This window comes from Anneissia japonica, unplaced genomic scaffold, assembly GCF_011630105.1.
Source record: "Anneissia japonica isolate Jap-2015-1 unplaced genomic scaffold, ASM1163010v1 scaffold21690_len87471_cov101, whole genome shotgun sequence".
In the NCBI taxonomy this organism is placed as follows: Eukaryota; Metazoa; Echinodermata; class Crinoidea; order Comatulida; family Comatulidae; genus Anneissia; species Anneissia japonica.
In genome coordinates, this window is record NW_022723653.1 from 61,566 (window position 1) to 81,378 (window position 19,813).

A 19,813-nucleotide genomic window follows, 5' to 3' on the forward strand; every position below is an offset into this window, starting at 1 on the left:
CGACAGTGAATACCGACATTGGGAATTCAACAGCTTCAGTTAATTTCTCCAGTAAAATATATGCGAGCAGTAACTGTGGCGATGTTCCTACAATCTCTCCTGATCCTACTGTGACGTTTCCAGCTCATCTTAAGATTGGAGCTATCAAATACACCTTCACAGCTACGGACTCGTCGGGGAATAATGATACTTGCACGTTTACAATAATGGTTCAAGGTTAGTAACTTGTAATAAAGATATCACCAAATTAATTATTATGATCACTGATATGCTTCCATGTGAGCAATCATGTGACCACTTACAGGTGTCAGATAACTGCTGCTATAATCTGGGTAAAGAAATTGAGATTTTAGAGGGTGCGCTCGCCAAGGCTTAACGAAGATGCCGGAGGCCGGTAGCCTTCTGAGACTAGTCCCTATTTGGATCCCAGTCGCCAATTACATTGTGTGCTGCTTCTTTTTTTTTTTTTTTTTTTTCGTGTTTGTCATTGTTATTCTAAATGCTTTTTACAGACGAAATAATTAAATAATATGATATCAGTGCTGCAGGAATTTTTAATAATTATAGGGGTCCAGGGAGAGGCTTTTAAAGATGGAGATTCTACAGCTCATCCTCACAAATTCATGATTGTGGCGCCTCTAAAAATGGCAGGAAATATCACAGATTATTATTTGAATATGATTTTCTTTTTATTCCAATTTCTTTTTTTATAATTTAGATAAATTTAGGGGCTCACGTGCCGACAAATACCCTGTAAATACCCACCAATGTAAATATCTACCACAAATGTAAAATTAACCACAATGAATGTGAAAACATTGTAACCATAAATGTTTCAAATAACCGCAAATGTCATACCAAGTCAACTAAATATGTACTAAAATTCGCCTACAATTGTAAAAATATGTTTAAACACAAATGTTTACATTTCGCCTACGAATGTAAAAGTTATCATTCTTACCTCAAATCTAAATCAAAATATAATAAACCAATCACAAATATTTTTATTTTATTTTATTTACTTCCATACATTTATTAGATTAGATGCTACTACTACTATAGTTCGTAAGATAGAGTTGGCTGGTCTCTGCAACTTAAATTTACTGGTGTACGGCACATTGGCAGTCAAACTCTTCTGCACGGTCAAATATAAATTGTTTATTTCCAAGGTCAGCTTAGGGTAGTTTAAATTTATAAAAAAATTAAAAAACTTTAAAAATAATAATAAATAATAAGTGTAAATGCTGCACACACTGGTATGGCACTCCTGGGGGTGGGGAATAGGCCTGTCACGCCAAAATTGATCCGGGCCAAAAAATGTCCGGCGGGCAGATTTTGGCCGCCAAAATCGGTCCGCCGGACTACTAAAATCTGTCTTCGGATTGATTTTAGCCGCTAAAACCGGTCCCGCTTGGATAAAATTGGTCCACGTCGGCCTGGCCACTTATTTGTAACTCCTGCTGCTCGTAGGATATGATTGCTCCCGTGGAGTGGAGGAAAGTATGCTTCTCCCGCACTTACAAATTTTGCAGTGAGACTAATTCGTTTAGCTTTTGAGGAAGTGTTTTAAAAAACCATTAGATAATGCATTTCCTAGACCTAGGCGATAAACACAACGTGCATAATTTTCGGCGGCCGTGGTTAGGCCTACGTTTGGGCCTAAAATGAAACAAAATACTGATTTATTAGTTTTAAATATTCCTTATTATTGTGTGGGGTATTAGCTCATACAATGGATGTTCTAATACATGAAATAAAGGAGTAAGCATTCTCAGAATTGAATGCATGTACCAGGGAGTTGTTATTTATAAATAACAACTCCCTGCATGTACCAAGAAGGTATAAAAATATACTTGCATGTACCGTCGTCGCGGCGGCTGCACACAAAACCAAAACAAAACAAGGTAAAAAATGAACTACAGCGGACCAACACGATTTAAGACCACATCGTTTAAATTATTTTCGTACTTTTACACCAAAGGGTTTACAGATGAGCGCGAAGCTTTACTTAATTTTCACCAGTGATTTCACCTATGATTTCACACATACAATAACGAATAAAAACATATTAGGCTATATAATAAGAGATAAGATATTTATCTATCATTTGATTACAAAAACATATGAACAACGTTATAAATATTAAATAGACGCCAGACCGATTTTGGCTTATGTGGACTATATTTGGCAGGTAATTTTAAAGCCAAAATCGATCTGGCGGACCAATTTTGGCATCTGACCAAATTTTTCCTGACAGGCCGAAGCCTTCAGTTATGTAGTTGGCCCATAAGAAGAAAAAGAATAAATGTCAAAAAGAATAAATGTAACATTCATTGTAAGATAAGTTATTATGACATGGGTATGTGTGAAATTTTTTTTCTAATCAATGATAGACAACAACCTAAATTAAAATGGTTTGGTGAACATGATAATTTAGTCGAGGTTTTGTTGTTTAATGCAGTAGGCCGTGAGCCGAGGTCACAAATTCGCTTTATAAATGAAGTTTCGTTGACCACGCTCGCGGAAGATGAGCTTTTAATGGAATACACATTATTAAGTTATTTTAATGAAAAATAAGCAATGTTGTTCCTCCATCTATGGTATATTAGTGCTACGCTTCGTAATTACACACCAATTTCTCAAGCTTTCTCGCCAGGTTTAGTGCATTGAGGTTGTTGAATATGTGTTCTCATTTCTTATATTCTATATAGCGTCCTCTTTTGTTATTGTGCATGGGATCTTTTAAAGTTGTATTGTCCCTTAGTGAAAATCGAGAAAAACATTTTAAAAAACTTTGAATTAAAAATGTTATCAAAAAAATAATTTACTATAGTTACTCCACGTTTTAAGAAACAGAAAATGGAAGGCACTGGCAGTACTTAGTTTTTCTGGTTTCAGCTAATAAATATGCGAAAACGGTATTTAACATATGACCCTTGATATCGCGAGCGAGTATCATGCCCCTGTGCCCCCTATCTAGCTAGCTATTGTAGAAAGAAGAAAGATGCATAAAGACGGAACTAGAAGAAAATACTGAAAATTGAGATGAATGAAAATGTTTGATCGTAGACTACTCTTTCCAAGGCTTTCGAAAATATGGATAGAATTGAGATAGGTCGATATTGGAAAGATCAAATTTATCACCAGACCTGTATTAGGGGTAACGCGCGCTAACTTCATCATGTCTAGGAACACAACAGAAGATAATGAGAGATGAAAATATGGGATAATGGGAAGGAAATAAAATTTGCAATGTATTTAATGGGTTTAGTATAAGTTATCAATACCGGGAGATTTGTTGGGGTCAAAAGAGGAAATAATTTTGAAAATATCAGCTTCGTCAACTGGGTAATAAGTAATGAATTGGGAGTTAGATTGAAAAGAAAGTCTTCAAATGATTTGGGGACATGGGAAATTTTGCTAGCAAGGGACGGTCCAATTTCTACAAAGTACTTGTTAAATGCGTTGGAGATTTTTTGAGGATCTTGGGTCATTGTCACAATTAAGGGGTATCAGATTGAGTTTTCGATTTATTAAGGAGCGAATTAATGGTCTTCCAGGTAGCCTTTATTTCATTTTTGTGTTTAGGGAAAGTTTTATGAAAATACTTATAAATGACAGTCTTAATTAGAGAGTTTAACTTGTTACGGAATTGTTTGTAGGCTTTTTCGTTGGCGGTAGAGGGGCAGTGAAGAAATTTAGCGTACAATTTTTGTTTATATTTAATGGATTTTAGAAGTCAATCAGACATTTTCCTTCTTTTTTACATGGTTTTGAAGTGGGAAATGTTTATTATAAAGTAATTTTAGGGTATTTTCGAAGATGGTAAATTTAGTGGGGGGGGGGGGAGGACGCCTGCGCCGCGCGCTCCCCAACCCCCCCCCCCCTTATATCACAAAAAACCGCTTCGGCCTAGCATATTTACTACTCATGTTGCCCGGTTGTCTAGTGAAAAATTAGCAAGAAAAAACATTTTAAGTAAAAGAAAAAAAAACGGAACGGAATTTATGAGACGATCCCTGCACAGAAGGTATCACAGCCCATAAAGAAAATATGTTCTATTTTCTCTATGCACAGCCCAAAAGTACACTGTAGCTAGTTTTCAGCTCTCCATATGCAGTGAGTGTTGAATTATTCACCAACATTACAGGATGGCATGTAACGTTATCTCTCTCAACAGATGATAGTTTGATCGTTCAATCGTTCAATCTAGTAGAACATTTCAATTCAATATACTTTAATTCAATAGAACTTTTATATTCAATAATTAAATACTGGTGATCTTCAATGCTGTAGGTAGGCTAGCCTAGGCCCTACGCGGGGCACTATGATCTCATCTAGGCTAGGCTAGGCCTACCCTAGCCTAGCTAGCCTAAATAAAGCACGATTTATTTCCATTGGGGTGAGTGACTTGAGACCTATACATTCAACGGGTGATTGGCTTAGTTGATTTCTGGGCCCTTTGCTAAATATTAGAATGGGGATTAGAGGTAAGGGGCGTAGCCCCCCCCCCCACCTTTTTTTTTTTTTAAACAAATTACACCCACAGTGTTTAACCACTTTTTTGGCAAAAAATATATAATGTCCGGAGATTTTTGTATGATTGGAAAGAAATACAAGAAATAAAAGAGGAAATGAGGAGAAAGATGGGAAAGAGAATGTTTATCCAGTCCCCAACCGAGTTAATTTTTTTTCTCTTTTGGGGTATAACAACTACCACTTTTATTCATCAATACATCAAGATATTTGAATTACAGACATTCTGCATTACAGCTTTTTTGATATTTCACCTTTTTTCTTGATTTTCTTATTTTTTAAACTTCTCTTGATTCTTATATATACAATAAAATATGCAAATTAAGTCGATCAATGTATGTTATATGAAAGTTCAAAAAATAAATTTAAGCATAATTCCATGATATTAACATGAAGTTTAGGCATTGACCAATTGTAACCATTATTAATATAGATTTTATTTGACCAGTATATCCCTTAATTTTTTTTCCTCCCTTTTTCATTTTTATATAAAAATATATTACTTTTCATCATTGTACGCTAATGCGATATAAGTTTACTCATAACACGTTGAGTTATTATGATTTTTTTTTTAATTTAATTTTGTTTAAAATAAAATTTAAAAAAAAAACATACTGCACAACGTCATTTTCATCTCATAGTTTGTATGGACTATTAGTAATTTGTTATTGTTTATTATTTTGACCGAGTTAAATTTTCTCCTGATTCACATTGGCGGATCTGGGGAGGGGGTAATTGGTCCTGACCCCTCCCTTGGCCAACAAAAAAAAAGAAAAAAAAAGTCTAGACCTAACTTTTCAGGACCCGTGAGCTTATTTTTTTTTTTTTTATGTTACAATAAATTAGAATTTTGAAGAATGTAAAAGTCATTAAAACACACTTCAAGTGTTGGGAAAGACATCTAGGAATCAAAATTTTCCCGGGGGATAACCCCCGGACCACCCTTTTTTTTGATGATTTATCGATTCATGGAAAAGATAATACGCGTGCAACTACTCATTTTTGTTTATGTATGTATACACACATAAAATAAGACATAAGAAAAATTTACCTGACCGTTTTAAAGAGGGGAAAACCTTGTATTTTGAAGAACTTAAAAAGTCATTTAAAAGACATTTCAGAAGTCAGGAAAGCTCGTTTCCCGAATTCTAGAAATCGAAATTTTTCCGGGGTAACCCGGACACCCTTTTTCTTCGGAATTCATTAATTCATTGAATCATTTTCAAGAGGGGAAAAAATTGAATTTTGAAGAAATAAAAAGTAATTAAAAGACACCTCAGAAGTCTGGAAAGCTTATTTCCCGCCTTCTAAGAATCAAAATTTTCCCGGGGTAGAAACCCCCCCCCCATTTTCCTGCATTCTAGAAATCAAAATTGTTCCAGGGTAACCCGGACCTCCTTTTACTTTGAAAGTCAGTGCTTCATTGAATCATTTTCAAGAGGGGGGAAACATTGAATTTTGAAGAAATAAAAAGTAATTAAAAGGCACCTCAGAAGTCGGGAAAGCTTATTTCCCGCCTTCTAAGATTCAAAAATTTCCCGGGGGAGAACCCCTTTCTTTTTTGGGATTTATTGATTCATGGAAAAAAATCGTATGCAACTACTCAATTTGTTTATGTACTGTATGTATACACACATAAGGCCTATATGCTGTAATAACAATGGGAACAATTTACTTAACCGTTTTTAAGAGGGGAAAACCTTGAATTTTGAAGAACTTAAATTAAAGTCGCTAAAAGATACTTCAGAAGTCGGGAAAGCTCATTTCCCACCATTTAAAAATCAACATTTTTCCCTGGGAGAACCTGAACCTCATTTTTCTCTTTGTGTTCATTTGATTCATCATAATAATTTCAAGAGGGGAAAACCTTGAATTTTGAAGAACTTAAAAGTAATTAAAAGACACCTCAGAATTCGGGAAAACTCATTTCCCGCCTTCTAGGAATCAAAATTTCCCATGCACCTATTTTTTTTTAAATTTTTTTTTTATTTCTAGGATTCAAAATTTTCCATGCACCTATTTTTTTTTTTTTTTTTTAATTTGTTACTGAAAACTACCATGCTAGATACTCAAAATTGACTTAATGCAAACTCATATTCCTCAAATGCACCCACACCAGGACCTTACCGGGGGCCCTAGGCGGCCCCCTGGCCCACAGCCTAAGGCTGCTCGCTTCGCTCGTAGGCTGCGCCCCCCCCCCACTTTCTGGCAGGCTGGATCCGCCCCTGACAACAACAACAACTACAGCAACAGCAACATCAAAAATAATAAATAATAAATAATAATAATAAATAATAATAATAATAATAAAATAACAATAACAAAGATGATAGGCCAAACACTTTGACTGCCAGGCCATTTTAGTGATTTTCCAGTTCACATTGAGAACACATGTATATACAAATATGACATTTTCTTTACACCAAAATAAAGAGTAATTCATGAGCTTTCAAATGATATCATACATTTTATTCATACAATAAATTATTGCAACACAATTTTGAATAATAAACACATACCTTATAGCAATTTTACTCTTTTCAGGCAATAAAGCTGAGAAAACAGCATTTTTAGTTTCACAACTCCTAAACAATAAAAACCAACAACTAAACACAATAATCAAACTTTTTATCCCCTTCAGTGTATTGTTATTTATACATATATGAATCTAACATATTAAAATTATAAATCCCACGCATGGATAAGGTCCAATGAGCCCCTGAGGTAGGGTTGGCTACCCCCGACTCTCAAAACAACTAAAAGTGTGAATATGTCCTATTTTCATTGCTTTGTTAGATATCCACATATTGATAAAAATGAAATATAAAAACATTGGTGCTATTGCATACGACTTTGTAAACATATCCACCACTGAGCCCTAGGGTAGGGTTGGCTACCCCCGCCCTCACCCTCCTCCAAACAACTAAAAAAAGTGAATATTGCATATTTTCATTGCTTTGTTATTAGTTTGTTATCATCCACATATTGATAAAAATGAAATATAAAAACACTGGTGTATATTGCACATGACCTTGTACACATACCCACCACTGAGTCCAGGGGTAGGATTGGCTACTCCCCCACCCCCAAACAACTAAAAAGTGTGAATATTGCATAATTTCATTGCTAGGTCTAGGCCTACATAGACGCATCATTCACACGCTACTATAAAGTAGGTCTAGCCTCCCGACTTCATTCACTAAATGCAGTCTGTACTTTTATATATTTCTGTAAATCTGTACTCAATATGTTACATAAAATACTGCATTACTTTAGACATATGCAAGGCCTGTGCTAAGAATGGGCTAAATTACTAAAGAAGGCTAGGCCTAGGCCTAGCTAACATAACGCATCGGCCACCAAGCCTGACTGTTGTGCACACGTTGTTGTTGAAGGACAGCCTCAACAAATATCAATCAAAACTCTTGTTTTATCTCGTTTATTGATAAATGTACAAGAAAATAAAAACACAGTAAGACATGTACATACATCGTTGCATACTAAAAAATCATTTTCGGAAATGACCTCTTCTGAAAACAGAGTGCGATCCATTTTCTTCGTCGCGTTTCGTATCCAGGAGAGGCCTACTCGAGCTTTTAGGCGTAAACAAACACGTCACGCTAAGCATGTTGGGATGGGGTTTCAAAATTGAAAAATATGTACGGCCCAAAACGAATTTATTGCAGAAATTTCTACCACAGGTCCACAACTTCCTTATATATCGGATTGTATAATAATACTCAAAAGACGGAGATTTCCGTCTTTGGCAGTCAAGCGTTTGTTGGTGTGTCACCTCATTTTGTGTGTACCGCCCTCTATGTGTATGGTATGTAACTACACCATGACCACGAGAACCAGGAGAGAAATAAAAGTCCAGAGTTTAATCATCGTTTATTGTGTTTTAATTACTGCCTATTGAGTTTATAATACACCGCAAAGAGGACATGGAAGCAACAGGTTATGGATCCAGCATATTTCAGCGATTGGTGTTCAACGGAGAAGAAGAACAATACGAATTATGGGAAGCCAAATTCTTAGGCTACATGAACACATTGAAGACGTCGTTGAAAACCACGATCACATCCCCACAACCGGAACCGGCTACACCGGTGGACACTGCCCTAAATGAGAAAGCGTATTCAGAACTGATTCAATTCCTGGATGACAAGTCATTGTCACTAGTAATAAATGAAGCCAAGGATAACGGTAGGAATGCTCTATGCATATTAAGAAATGAGTATGCAAGTAAATCTAAGCCTAAAGTTGTACAGCTATGTACTGATCTCACAACCCTGGAAATGGCAGATGATGATTGTACAACATACATCATTAGAGCAGAAAAGATAATTACTTCCTTGCAGAGAGCAAAAGAAGAGCCCAGTGAAGCACTCTTGATCGCGATGATCATGAAAGGGTTACCAGACGCTTATATACCATTTAAGATATTTGTAAACACCCAAAAAAAGAAAGTGTCATTCTTTGAATTCAAATCAACTTTGAGAAAGTTTGCAGAGTCAGAGATACTAAACCATCCAAAATCAAATGCCCGTTTATTGAAAGTTGGAACATTCAGTCCGAGAAATTGTTATGAGTGTTCCCTTAATCACCTAGTGAAGGATTGCACTGGAGTAAAATGCAAATACCACAAAATGACAAATTAAGAAAGCAGAGGATGGAACCGAAGAAGTTGAACACTCGTTTTTCTTCCAAGCATCAGAAAGCGCTATTCAAATCGAAGGTATTCTTGTTGACACAGGTTGTACTTCAGATGTTGTAACTGATGAAGACAAATTCTTAAGCTTTGATCAGAATTTTGAAAGTATCACTCAACATATTGAACTAGCGGACGATAGTAGAGCAAATGGTGTTGTAGTGAAGAGAGGAGATGCACTCATAATGCTATTGGATAAAGATAACAAGGAAGTGGAAACGGTGTTGAAGAGTGCCTGTATATACCAACCTATCCACACGACATTTTGAGCGTAAGAGCAGCGACGAGATCCGGTACAACAGTGATATTCAGTGAAGATGAAAACACCATCACAAGAGCAGAAAAAAGGTTTCAGATGAGAATTATTGATAAACTGTATTAATTACCAACTACTGTCTATACTGCCAATAATGAAATGGATAAAGTAAGTCTTGTTAAAAATCTGAATTATTGGCATATAGTTCTTGGCCATTGTAATTTTGAAGATGTTAAAAAAATTAGAAAATGTAGTAAATGGCATGGAAATCAATAATGGTCATTGCAACAAAACATGTGACACATGCATTGAAGGAAAATTTGATAATACAAGGAGTAGGGAGGCTGTTGCAAAGGCTAACAGACCATTAGAACTAATACACTCAGATCTTGCAGGGCCAATATCCCCAACAGCCTTGAATAACTTTAACTATGCAATCTCATTCACTGATGATTTTTCTGGCTTTACCTTTGTTTATTTTCTTTGATCTAAAAGTGATGCTGCAACAGCTGCTAAACAGCTAGCAGACTGTGCCCCGGTAAGGTGAAACGTATGGGAACAGACAATGGCGGGAGTACATTAGCCAAGCCTTCAAACCACTAATGAGGGATCAATGTATCAAACATGAATTTTCATCACCAAACTCACCCCATCAAAATGGGACATCTGAGCGTAATTGGCGCACGCTTTTCGAAATGGGTAGATGCCTCTTGTTGGAATATTCATTGCCTAAACACTTATGGACCTATGCAGTAAAAGCTGCAGCCTATATCAGGAACAGATGTTATTCCCAACGATTAAACAAAACCCCATTTGAAGCTTTTACAGGGAGCAAACCAAATTTGGCTAAAATGCATGTTTTTAGAACTGCATGTTATGGCTACTTACATTAATCAAGGAAATTAGACCCTAAATGCAAACGTGGTGTTTTTTGGGATATGATCCAAACAATGGGATAGTCCAGAAGTTTAGATTGATAAAAATTGCTTCTATCCCTACACAAAGCCAATTAACAGATCAGCACACACAAACAAATGAAGGTGATGAAACAATTTGTGAAAGTTTAGAAAACGGTGAAAGTAAAGAGGAACCCATAACAGATGAAAAACCCCTCAAACATAAATAGTGATTTAGAGGAACCAAAAATGGTTGAAAGTGCACTAGAAAATGAAACACCCAAAGTTAAAGACAGTGATAACTTTGAGAACAGAAATGAAAATAAAGGAAGTGATAACTCTGAAATTGACAGCGGAACCGAAAGTACCCCATCTACTTAAAAGATTTAGAAATGGGACTACACAGTGATGATGATTCAGTCTATAAAGTTTCATGTCAAACCATACCTTTAACTTACAATGGGGCTGTCCACTCCCAAAACTCAGATAGGTGGGAAAAGGCAATGGATGATGAAATAATGTCACTTAAAGATAACAACACATTCGAAGTAGTCAGATTACCGGAGGATAAAAATTTAGTGGGGGGTAAGTGGGTATTCGCCATTAAGGAATCGGCTGAAGGTAACCAGGCATACAAAGCAAGATATGTTTCAAAGGGATTTATTCAAGTAGAAGGTATTGATTACCATGACACATTCTAACCTACAGCCAATATATCCTCCATTAGAATATTGATGCAAGTTGCTGCACAGCAAAACCTCACTGTACACCAAATGGATGTAAAATCAGCATACCTAAATGCTGATATTGATACTGAAATCTAACTAAAACAGCCAGAGGGGTATGAAATTAAATCGGAAAATGGTGATGATTTAGTCTTTAAATTGAAAAAATCCATATACGGTCTTAAACAGTCCGGTAGAGATTGGAACCTCCTGTTGCACAGTCACTTGGAGAGTAATGGGTTCAAAAGAAATCCTGTAGATCACTGTGTATATGTTAAGAACAATGAGGGTAATTTGATGATTGTTATAATATGGGTTGATGACATATTGGTTGCAGCTAGTAATGAGAACATTCTACATAAATTTAAAACAAGTATGGAAAAACAGTTCTAAATGAAAGACATTGGTGTAATCCGTTTCTTTCTAGGAATTCATATTCTTGACAGCAATTTGACATCTCAAAGGTCATTGTTTGTCAAAAAACCAGGGCCTAAGACGACTGAAAAGCGGAGTTACCTTCTTTCGTTCTGCCGGGTAAAATCAATTACTTTAGGCGACGTTTGTAGACTAACCAACACGTACCAACGTCCGCATGTCGCGCTAGCCTTATCCTACTCTAGGCCTAGACTAGCTAGGTTTGTATAGGCTTAGCCTTGAAGGGACGAAGGTCCCAATGAAAAACAATGTCGCTCCTTGATAGCTAACATTGTCTATTTAACATCACAATAATTCATTATTAGACCTATAGTTGTTTTTTGAATTGTACTCCACAAATCTCAGCCGATACCTCGCAAAACTCGAGTAACGTCTCGTATCTATTGTCGTGACGTCATGGCTTGCTGGCTCACACTTAACGATGTCTCGCACTTGTGATCAAATAACAAGCTGGCTCGCACTTTGGCAGTCAACTCGCTCCTAGAAAACCCGCCCTTGGAAACTTGCCCCATAAAAAAGTCTTCAAAATAAAAATTGTAACCTTTGGTAATCAACTACATTTTCCACATACATAGAAATTTTTTAAACTAGAAACCTAAACCATAATTCACCACTATAGACACTTTTTGACAAAATTGAAAAATTACGACTTTGTTACTTAATGAGAAGTGTTCTAATATAGACAATGGGTCGTGTCTCATATTATGTGTTATATTTATTTTTAATTCATTAATTTCACTTGACTCGCATTAATAATTTTGTTTGAAGAACATTTATATGCAGTTGTACTTTGTAGCACTTCACTTGCAATTTGCAATTTCTAGTACAGTTTCTAAATGGTATCTGTGTTGAAAATTTTAAATGTGCTCACATTCATTGTGACAATCAAGGGGCCATAGCCCTATGTAAAAACCCTGTGCAAAGGAAAAGGTCTAAAGCACATCGAAATAAAACACAATTTCATAAGAGAAGCCCTAATTGAGGGGAAAATAGAGGTTAAGTTCTGCCCAACAGAAGATATGGTGGCTGAAATTTTGACTAAAGCAGCTACAAAATTTAAGATTCAGAAATTTTAAAGATTTCTGTTTGGAGATTAGTCAGTATGTTTTATAAATGCAGTAGTTTTTGAAGTTTTCGATTTAAATTGTGTTCATTTTTTTTTTTTTTTTGATAATATGACTTTATATTATGAGGTGAAGTGAGGGTGTGTTGGTGTGTCACCTCATTTTGTGTGTACCGCCCTCTATGTGTATGGGATGTAACTACACCATGACCACAAGAACCAGGAGAGAAATAAAAGTCCGGAGTTTAATCACCGTTTATTGTGTTTTAATTACTGCCTATTGAGTTTATAATACACCGCAAAGAGGACATGGAAGCAACAGCGTTGTGTAACAAAAGACGGAGATCTCCGTCTTTGACAGTCAAAGTTTTAAGAAACAAGACGGTACACATTTTGTTCAGCAATGGCAGAGCTTAGGGTCTTCATTAGGTGTTCACGTAGGTAATCTGACTTGTTCACTGATAATGCTGACACTGCTCTTAAAAAAAGAAACGCATAGCCAAGGAAATGGAAATGCCAAGAACACCACACCTGCAACATTTCTAAAGAACTTCGTCGTAGGGGTGTTCCCTAAATAGGGGTGTCCCAAATGAGGGGTTCTACTGTAAAAAAATTTGTTTTCCGTCAGTAAGCTCTCAAAACGTCTTCCTAACAATTGTCCAAAAAAAAAATTAAGAAACACGAAATTGCAAATTATGTTCAGCAATGGCAGAGCCCTACGGCCTTCATTATTAGGTGCTCACGTAGATAATCTGACTTGTTCACTGATAATGCTGACTCTGTTCTTAAAAAGAAAAATGCATAGGCAGGATAAACGTACATGTCAAGAACACCACATCTGCAAAATTTCCAAAGAACTTTGTCGAATTTCAGGATACTTACATTCCCACATTATACAAATACATAATAAAAGTTAACTTAAATTAAATTTTTTGTTTCAGATAATGAACCTCCTACATTGACATGTCCAGTTGACCCTACTGTGGATACTGACATAGGTGCTCCCACAGCATCAGTTGACTACTCAACGGAAATACATGCAAATGACAACTCCGGAGATGTCCCCACAATCTCTCCTGATCCAAACATTACATTTCCAGCTAATCTCATTATTGGAGCAACTATATTTAATTTTACAGCTATGGACTCATCGGGAAATGCAGATAATTGTACATTTACTATAAACATCAAAGGTTAGTTATATTGAAATAGAAATAGAAGGTTTATAGGCAATAATTAGTTTTGTTTTTCGTCGTCAAAAAGTTTAGAAAATGTCTTATTAACAATTGTCTTAAAGAGTTAAGAAACAAGACGGTACACATTTTGTTCAGCAATGACAGAGCCCTACAGTCTTTATTAGGTGCTCACGTAGGTAATCTGACCTGTTCACTGATAATGCTGACATTCTGCTCTTTAAAAAAACGCATAGCCAAGAAAATGGACATGTCAAAAACACCGCACCTGCAAAATTTCCAAAGAACCTAGTCGACTTTGAGAAAACTTACATTACTACGCTATACGATTACATAATAAAAGCAAATTTAAATTTACTTCTTTGCTTCAGATAATGAACCTCCTACATTGACATGTCCAGTTAACCATACTGTGGATACTGACATAGGTGCTCCCACAGCAGCAGTTGACTACTCAACGGAAATACATGCAGATGACAACTCCGGAGATGTCCCCACAATCTCTCCTGATCCATACATTACATTTCCAGCTAATCTCATTATTGGAGCAACTACATTTAATTTTACAGCTATGGACTCATCTGGAAATGCAGATAATTGTACATTTACTATAAACGTCAAAGGTTAGTTATATTGAAATAGAAATAGAAGGTTTATAGACAATAATTAGTTTTGTTTTTCGTCGTCAAAAAGTTTAGAAAATGTCTTATTAACAATTGTCTTAAAGAGTTAAGAAACAAGACGGTACACATTTTGTTCAGCAATGGCAGAGCCCTACAGTCTTTATTAGGTGCTCACGTAGGTAATCTGACTTGGTCACTGATAATGCTGACACTCTGCTCTTAAAAAAAGGAAAACGCATAGCCAGGAAAAATGGAAATGTCAAGAACACCACACTTGCAAAATTTCCAAAGAACTTCGTCGACTTCGAGGATATTTACATTACCACATTATACGATTGCATAATAAAAGTTAATTTAACTTTACTTCTTTGTTTCAGATAATGAACATCCTACATTGACATGTCCAGTTGACCCTACTGTGGATACTGACATAGGTGCTCCCACAGCATCAGTTGACTACTCAGCGGAAATACATGCAAATGACAACTCCGGAGATGTCCCCACAATCTCTCCTGATCCCAACATTGCATTTCCAGCTAATCTCATTATAGGATCAACTCTATTTGATTTTACAGCTACGGACACATCGAGAAATGCAAATAATTGTACATTTACAATAAAGGTCGAAGGTTAGTTATATTGAAATAGAAATAGAAGTTCTATACACAATACAGTAGAACCCCTATTAAGGGACACATTCGGGACCAGAAAAAAGTGTCCCCTTAATAGGGATGTCCCTAAATTAAATAGCGGTACCCCTATTCAGGGGACACAAACTAAAAACGTGAAATTGTCCCCTTAATAGGGGTTTTTAGCATGTTTTCATATAACGATGGCATACAATTCTTTATAATTTTATTTTGATAGACATATTAGTTACAACAGAATTAGAACTAATTGATATTAATAACTTGCAATGCAAATATAATTCATTTATAACATGAAACCAGCAAATATATAATTAAAACAACAACAGTTTTATATGTTCCGAATATTGTTTCATGATGCAATGTTAATGAATGCACTGGAATACTATGAAAGTGCATAAAAAACGAAGAAAATAAATCCCCATGGTTAAGGGTCAAAATTGACAAGATTGGTTTATACGAAGCAACACATGCAGTAGAACTTACCGTTATTCGCTCCCAGTATTTGGGGAGAAAATTATGGTTTATTGCTCAAATATAAAATTTCAAAAGTAAATTTTCATTTTCAATTAATTTCAATTTCAATTTATTCAAAAAAATCCTCCAGAACAGAGAAGTAAAGTAGCAGGCCTAAAAAGAACTTTAAAACAATAGAACAATTTCATTAAAATGAACAATTTATTCATGCATATACCAGGACAATAATAAAAACCACACCAAAATTGGATAAATTCTCAAAATACAATTTTAATCAAATCAATAAGAAGTGAGAACAAAACACCACTTTAACAAATACGACAAAACAAAGCCGTGAAATTACTTAAACACACAAATCTACTACCAAACAAAGACGAATTAATTTACTTGCTTCAAAATTCTTTATGCACTTTAATTTTAGTTAAATTATTATTATTATTATTATTACCTAGTTTAACAAAAGCTCGCCCTTGAAAAACAGGAGTAGAAAGGTGATATAACAGTTAAAAGGGTGATGAAAGTTCCTTAATAAGTTGCTCAAATTGTGTCAATAATAAACTTAGGTGAATTTCTCTTTTTTTGAGATTGTTGTATTTGTTGTGATACAATAGATAAAAAAAAATAAGTGTCCCCTTAATAGGGGTATTTGACCAATTGGCACTCACCTTACGACGGGGTATCCCCTGAATGGGGGTGTCCCAAATGAGAGGTTCTATTGTAATTAGTTCTGTTTTCCGTTAATAAGATTAAAAAACGTCTTTCTAAATATTGTCTCAAAAAGTTTAAGAAACCAGAAAGTATAAATTTTGTTCAGCAATGACAGAGCCCTACGGCCTTAATTATTTGCTCACGTAGGTAATCTGACTTGTTCACTAATAATGCTGACACTCTACTCTTAAAAAGAAAAACGCAGAGGCAGGAAAAATGTACATGTCCAAAACACTACATCTACAAAATTTCCTAAGAACTTCGTCGAATTTTAGGATACTTACATTACCACAATATACGATTACATAATAAAAGCAAATTTAAATTTACTTCTTTGCTTCAGATAATGAACCTCCTACATTGACATGTCCAGTTGACCCTACTGTGGATACTGACATAGGTGCTCCCACAGCATCAGTTGACTACTCAGCGGAAATACATGCAAATGACAACTCCGGAGATGTCCCCACAATCTCTCCTGATCCCAACATTACATTTCCAGCTAATCTCATTATTGGAGCAACTATATTTAATTTTACAGCTATGGACTCATCGGGAAATGCAGATAATTGTACATTTACTATAAACGTCGAAGGTTAGTTATATTGAAATAGAAATAGAAGGTTTATAGACAATAATTAGTTTTGTTTTTCGTCGTCAAAATGTTTAGAAAATGTCTTATTAACAGTTCCCTATTCAGGGAACACAAACCAAAAACGTGAAATTGTCCCCCTAATAGGGGTTTTTAGCATGTTTTCATATAACGATAAAATACAATTATTCTTAATTTTATTTTTATTGAGATTTTAGTTACAGTAGAATTAGAACTAATTTATAGCAATAATTTGCAATTTATATATAATTCATTTATAAAGAAATCAGCAGAAATGTAATTAAAACAACAGTTTTATATGTTCCCAATATTGTTTCATGATGCAATGTTAATGAATGCACTGAATACTATGAAAGTGCATAAAAAACGAAGAAAATAAATCCCCATGGTTAAGGGTCAAAATTGATAAGATTGGTTTATACGAAGCAACACATGCAGTAGGACTTACCGTTATTCGCTCCAAGTATTTGGGGAGAAAATTATGGTTTATTGCTCAAATATAAAATTTCAAAATTAAATTTTCATTTTCAATTAATTTAAATTTCAATTTATTCAAAAAAACCTCCAGAACAGAGAAGTAAAGTAGTAGGCCTAAAAAGAACTTTAAAACAATAGAACAATTTCATTAAAAAGGCCAATTTCAATTAAACATATACCAGAAAAATTTTACTAAAAACCACAACAAAATTGGATAAATTCTCAAAATACAAAATGTAATCAAATCAATAAGAAGGGAGAACAAAACACCACTTTAACACATACGACAAAACAAAACCGTGAAAATACTTAAACACACCAATCTACTACCAAACACAGACAAATTATTTTACTTGATTTAAAATTTTTTTTGCACTTTAATTTTAGTAAAAAAATATTATTATTATTATTATTATTATTATTATTATTATTATTATTATTATTATTATTATTATTATTATTATTACTGTTGTTGTTGTTGTTGTTGTTGTTGTTGTTACCTAGTTTAACAAAACCTCGCCCTTGACAAACAGGAGTAGATAGGTGATATAACAGTTAAAAGGGTGATGAAAGTTCCTTAATAAGTTGCTCAAATTGTGTCAATAATAAACTTAAGTGAATTTTTCTTTTTTTGAAATTGTTGTATTTATTGTGATACAATAGATAAAAAAAAATAAGTGTCCCCTTAATAGGGGTTATTTGACCAATTTGCACTCACCTTACGACGGGGTGTTCCCTGTATAGGGGTGTCCCAAATGAGAAATTCTACTGTAATTAGTTTTGTTTTCCGTCAATAAGATTAAAAAACGTCTTTCTAAATATTGTCTCAAAAAGTTTAAGAAACAAGAAAGTTCAGCAATGACAGAGCCCTACGGCCTTAATTATTTGCTCACGTAGGTAATCTGACTTGTTCACTAATAATGCTGATACTCTTCTCTCAAAAAGAAAAAATGCATAGGCAGGAAAAATGTACAAGTCCAAAACACCACATCTGCAAAATTTCCAAAGAACTTCAGGATTTCAGGATACCTACATTACCACACTATACGATTACATAATAAAAGCAAATTTAAATTTACTTCTTTGCTTCAGATAATGAACCTCCTACATTAACATGTCCAGTTGACTGTACTGTGGATACTGACATAGGTGCTCCCACAGCATCAGTTGACTACTCAGCGGAAATACATGCAAATGACAACTCCGGAGATGTCCCCACAATCTCTCCTGATCCCAACATTACATTTCCAGCTAATCTCATTATTGGAGCAACTCTATTTAATTTTACAGCTATGGACTCGTCGGGAAATGCAAATAATTGTACATTTACGATAAACGTCGAAGGTTAGTTATATTGAAATAGAAATAAAAGGTCTGTAGACAATAATTAGTTTTGTTTATTCGTCAAAAAGTTTTGAAAACGTCTTTCTAACAATTGTCCTAAAAAGTTAAGAAACAAGAAGGTACAAATCTTGTTCAGCAATGGCAGAGCCCTACGGCCTTCATTATTTGCTCACATAGGTAATCTGACCTGTTCACCGATAATGCTGACATTCTGCTCTTTAAAAAAACGCATAGCCAAGAAAATGGACATGTCAAAAACACCGCACCTGCAAAATTTCCAAGAACTTCGTCGAATTTGAGAAAACTTACATTACTACGCTATACGATTACATAATAAAAACAAATTTAAATTTACTTCTTTGCTTCAGATAATGAACCTCCTACATTGACATGTCCAGTTAACCATACAGTGGATACTGACATAGGTGCTCCCACAGCAGCAGTTGACTACTCAACGAAAATACATGCAAATGACAACTCCGGAGATGTCCCCACAATCTCTCCTGATCCCAACATTGCATTTCCAGATAATCTTATTATAGGAGCAACTCTATTTCATTTTACAGCTACGGACTCATCGGGAAATGTAAATAATTGTATATTTACAATAAAGATCGAAGGTTAGTTATATTCAAATAGAAATAGAAGGTCTATACACAATAATCAATAAGCTAGAGTAGTAATCTGACTTTTTCACTGACCAGAAATCACAAATTTTGTTCTGCTATTACATTGAAAAAAACGCATAGTCAGGGAATATTTACTTATCAGAAACACCACATCTACAAAAAAAAATTGGCAACGAACTTGGTTCGTCCACTTTAATGATAGTTACAATACTAAACTACACGATTACATGGTAAAGGTTAATTTATTTTACTTTTAAGATTCATAAAATGAGCACTATATATACACACTATAACTATTTGTGTTTGTGTGCCACTGATTTGACGTCTTGCTAACAATTGTTTCAAGAAGTCAAAAATCTCGAAGACACCAATTTTGTTCTGCAATGATTGAGCTGTAAGTGTTTTCATTATTCACTTACGCAGGTAATCTTACTTTTAAACTGATAAGGCCAACAAAATAATTGTTATCTTCCTTTTTTT

The 19,813-nt window shown here is 34.9% G+C and overlaps 1 protein-coding gene across 1 annotated transcript; it reads left to right on the forward strand.

The window, feature by feature from the left end:
* Positions 1-10,648: 10,648 nt before the first annotated feature.
* On the forward strand, positions 10,649-19,324 carry LOC117112312 (hyalin-like; the record flags this gene model as incomplete). Its single annotated transcript, XM_033255377.1, has 8 exons — positions 10,649-10,763; positions 10,886-11,074; positions 13,564-13,815; positions 14,187-14,438; positions 14,816-15,067; positions 16,614-16,865; positions 18,453-18,704; positions 19,073-19,324. Coding segments are annotated over exons 1-8 (1,816 nt in total), but the record flags the coding sequence as incomplete, so codon positions are not given.
* Positions 19,325-19,813: the final 489 nt, after the last annotated feature.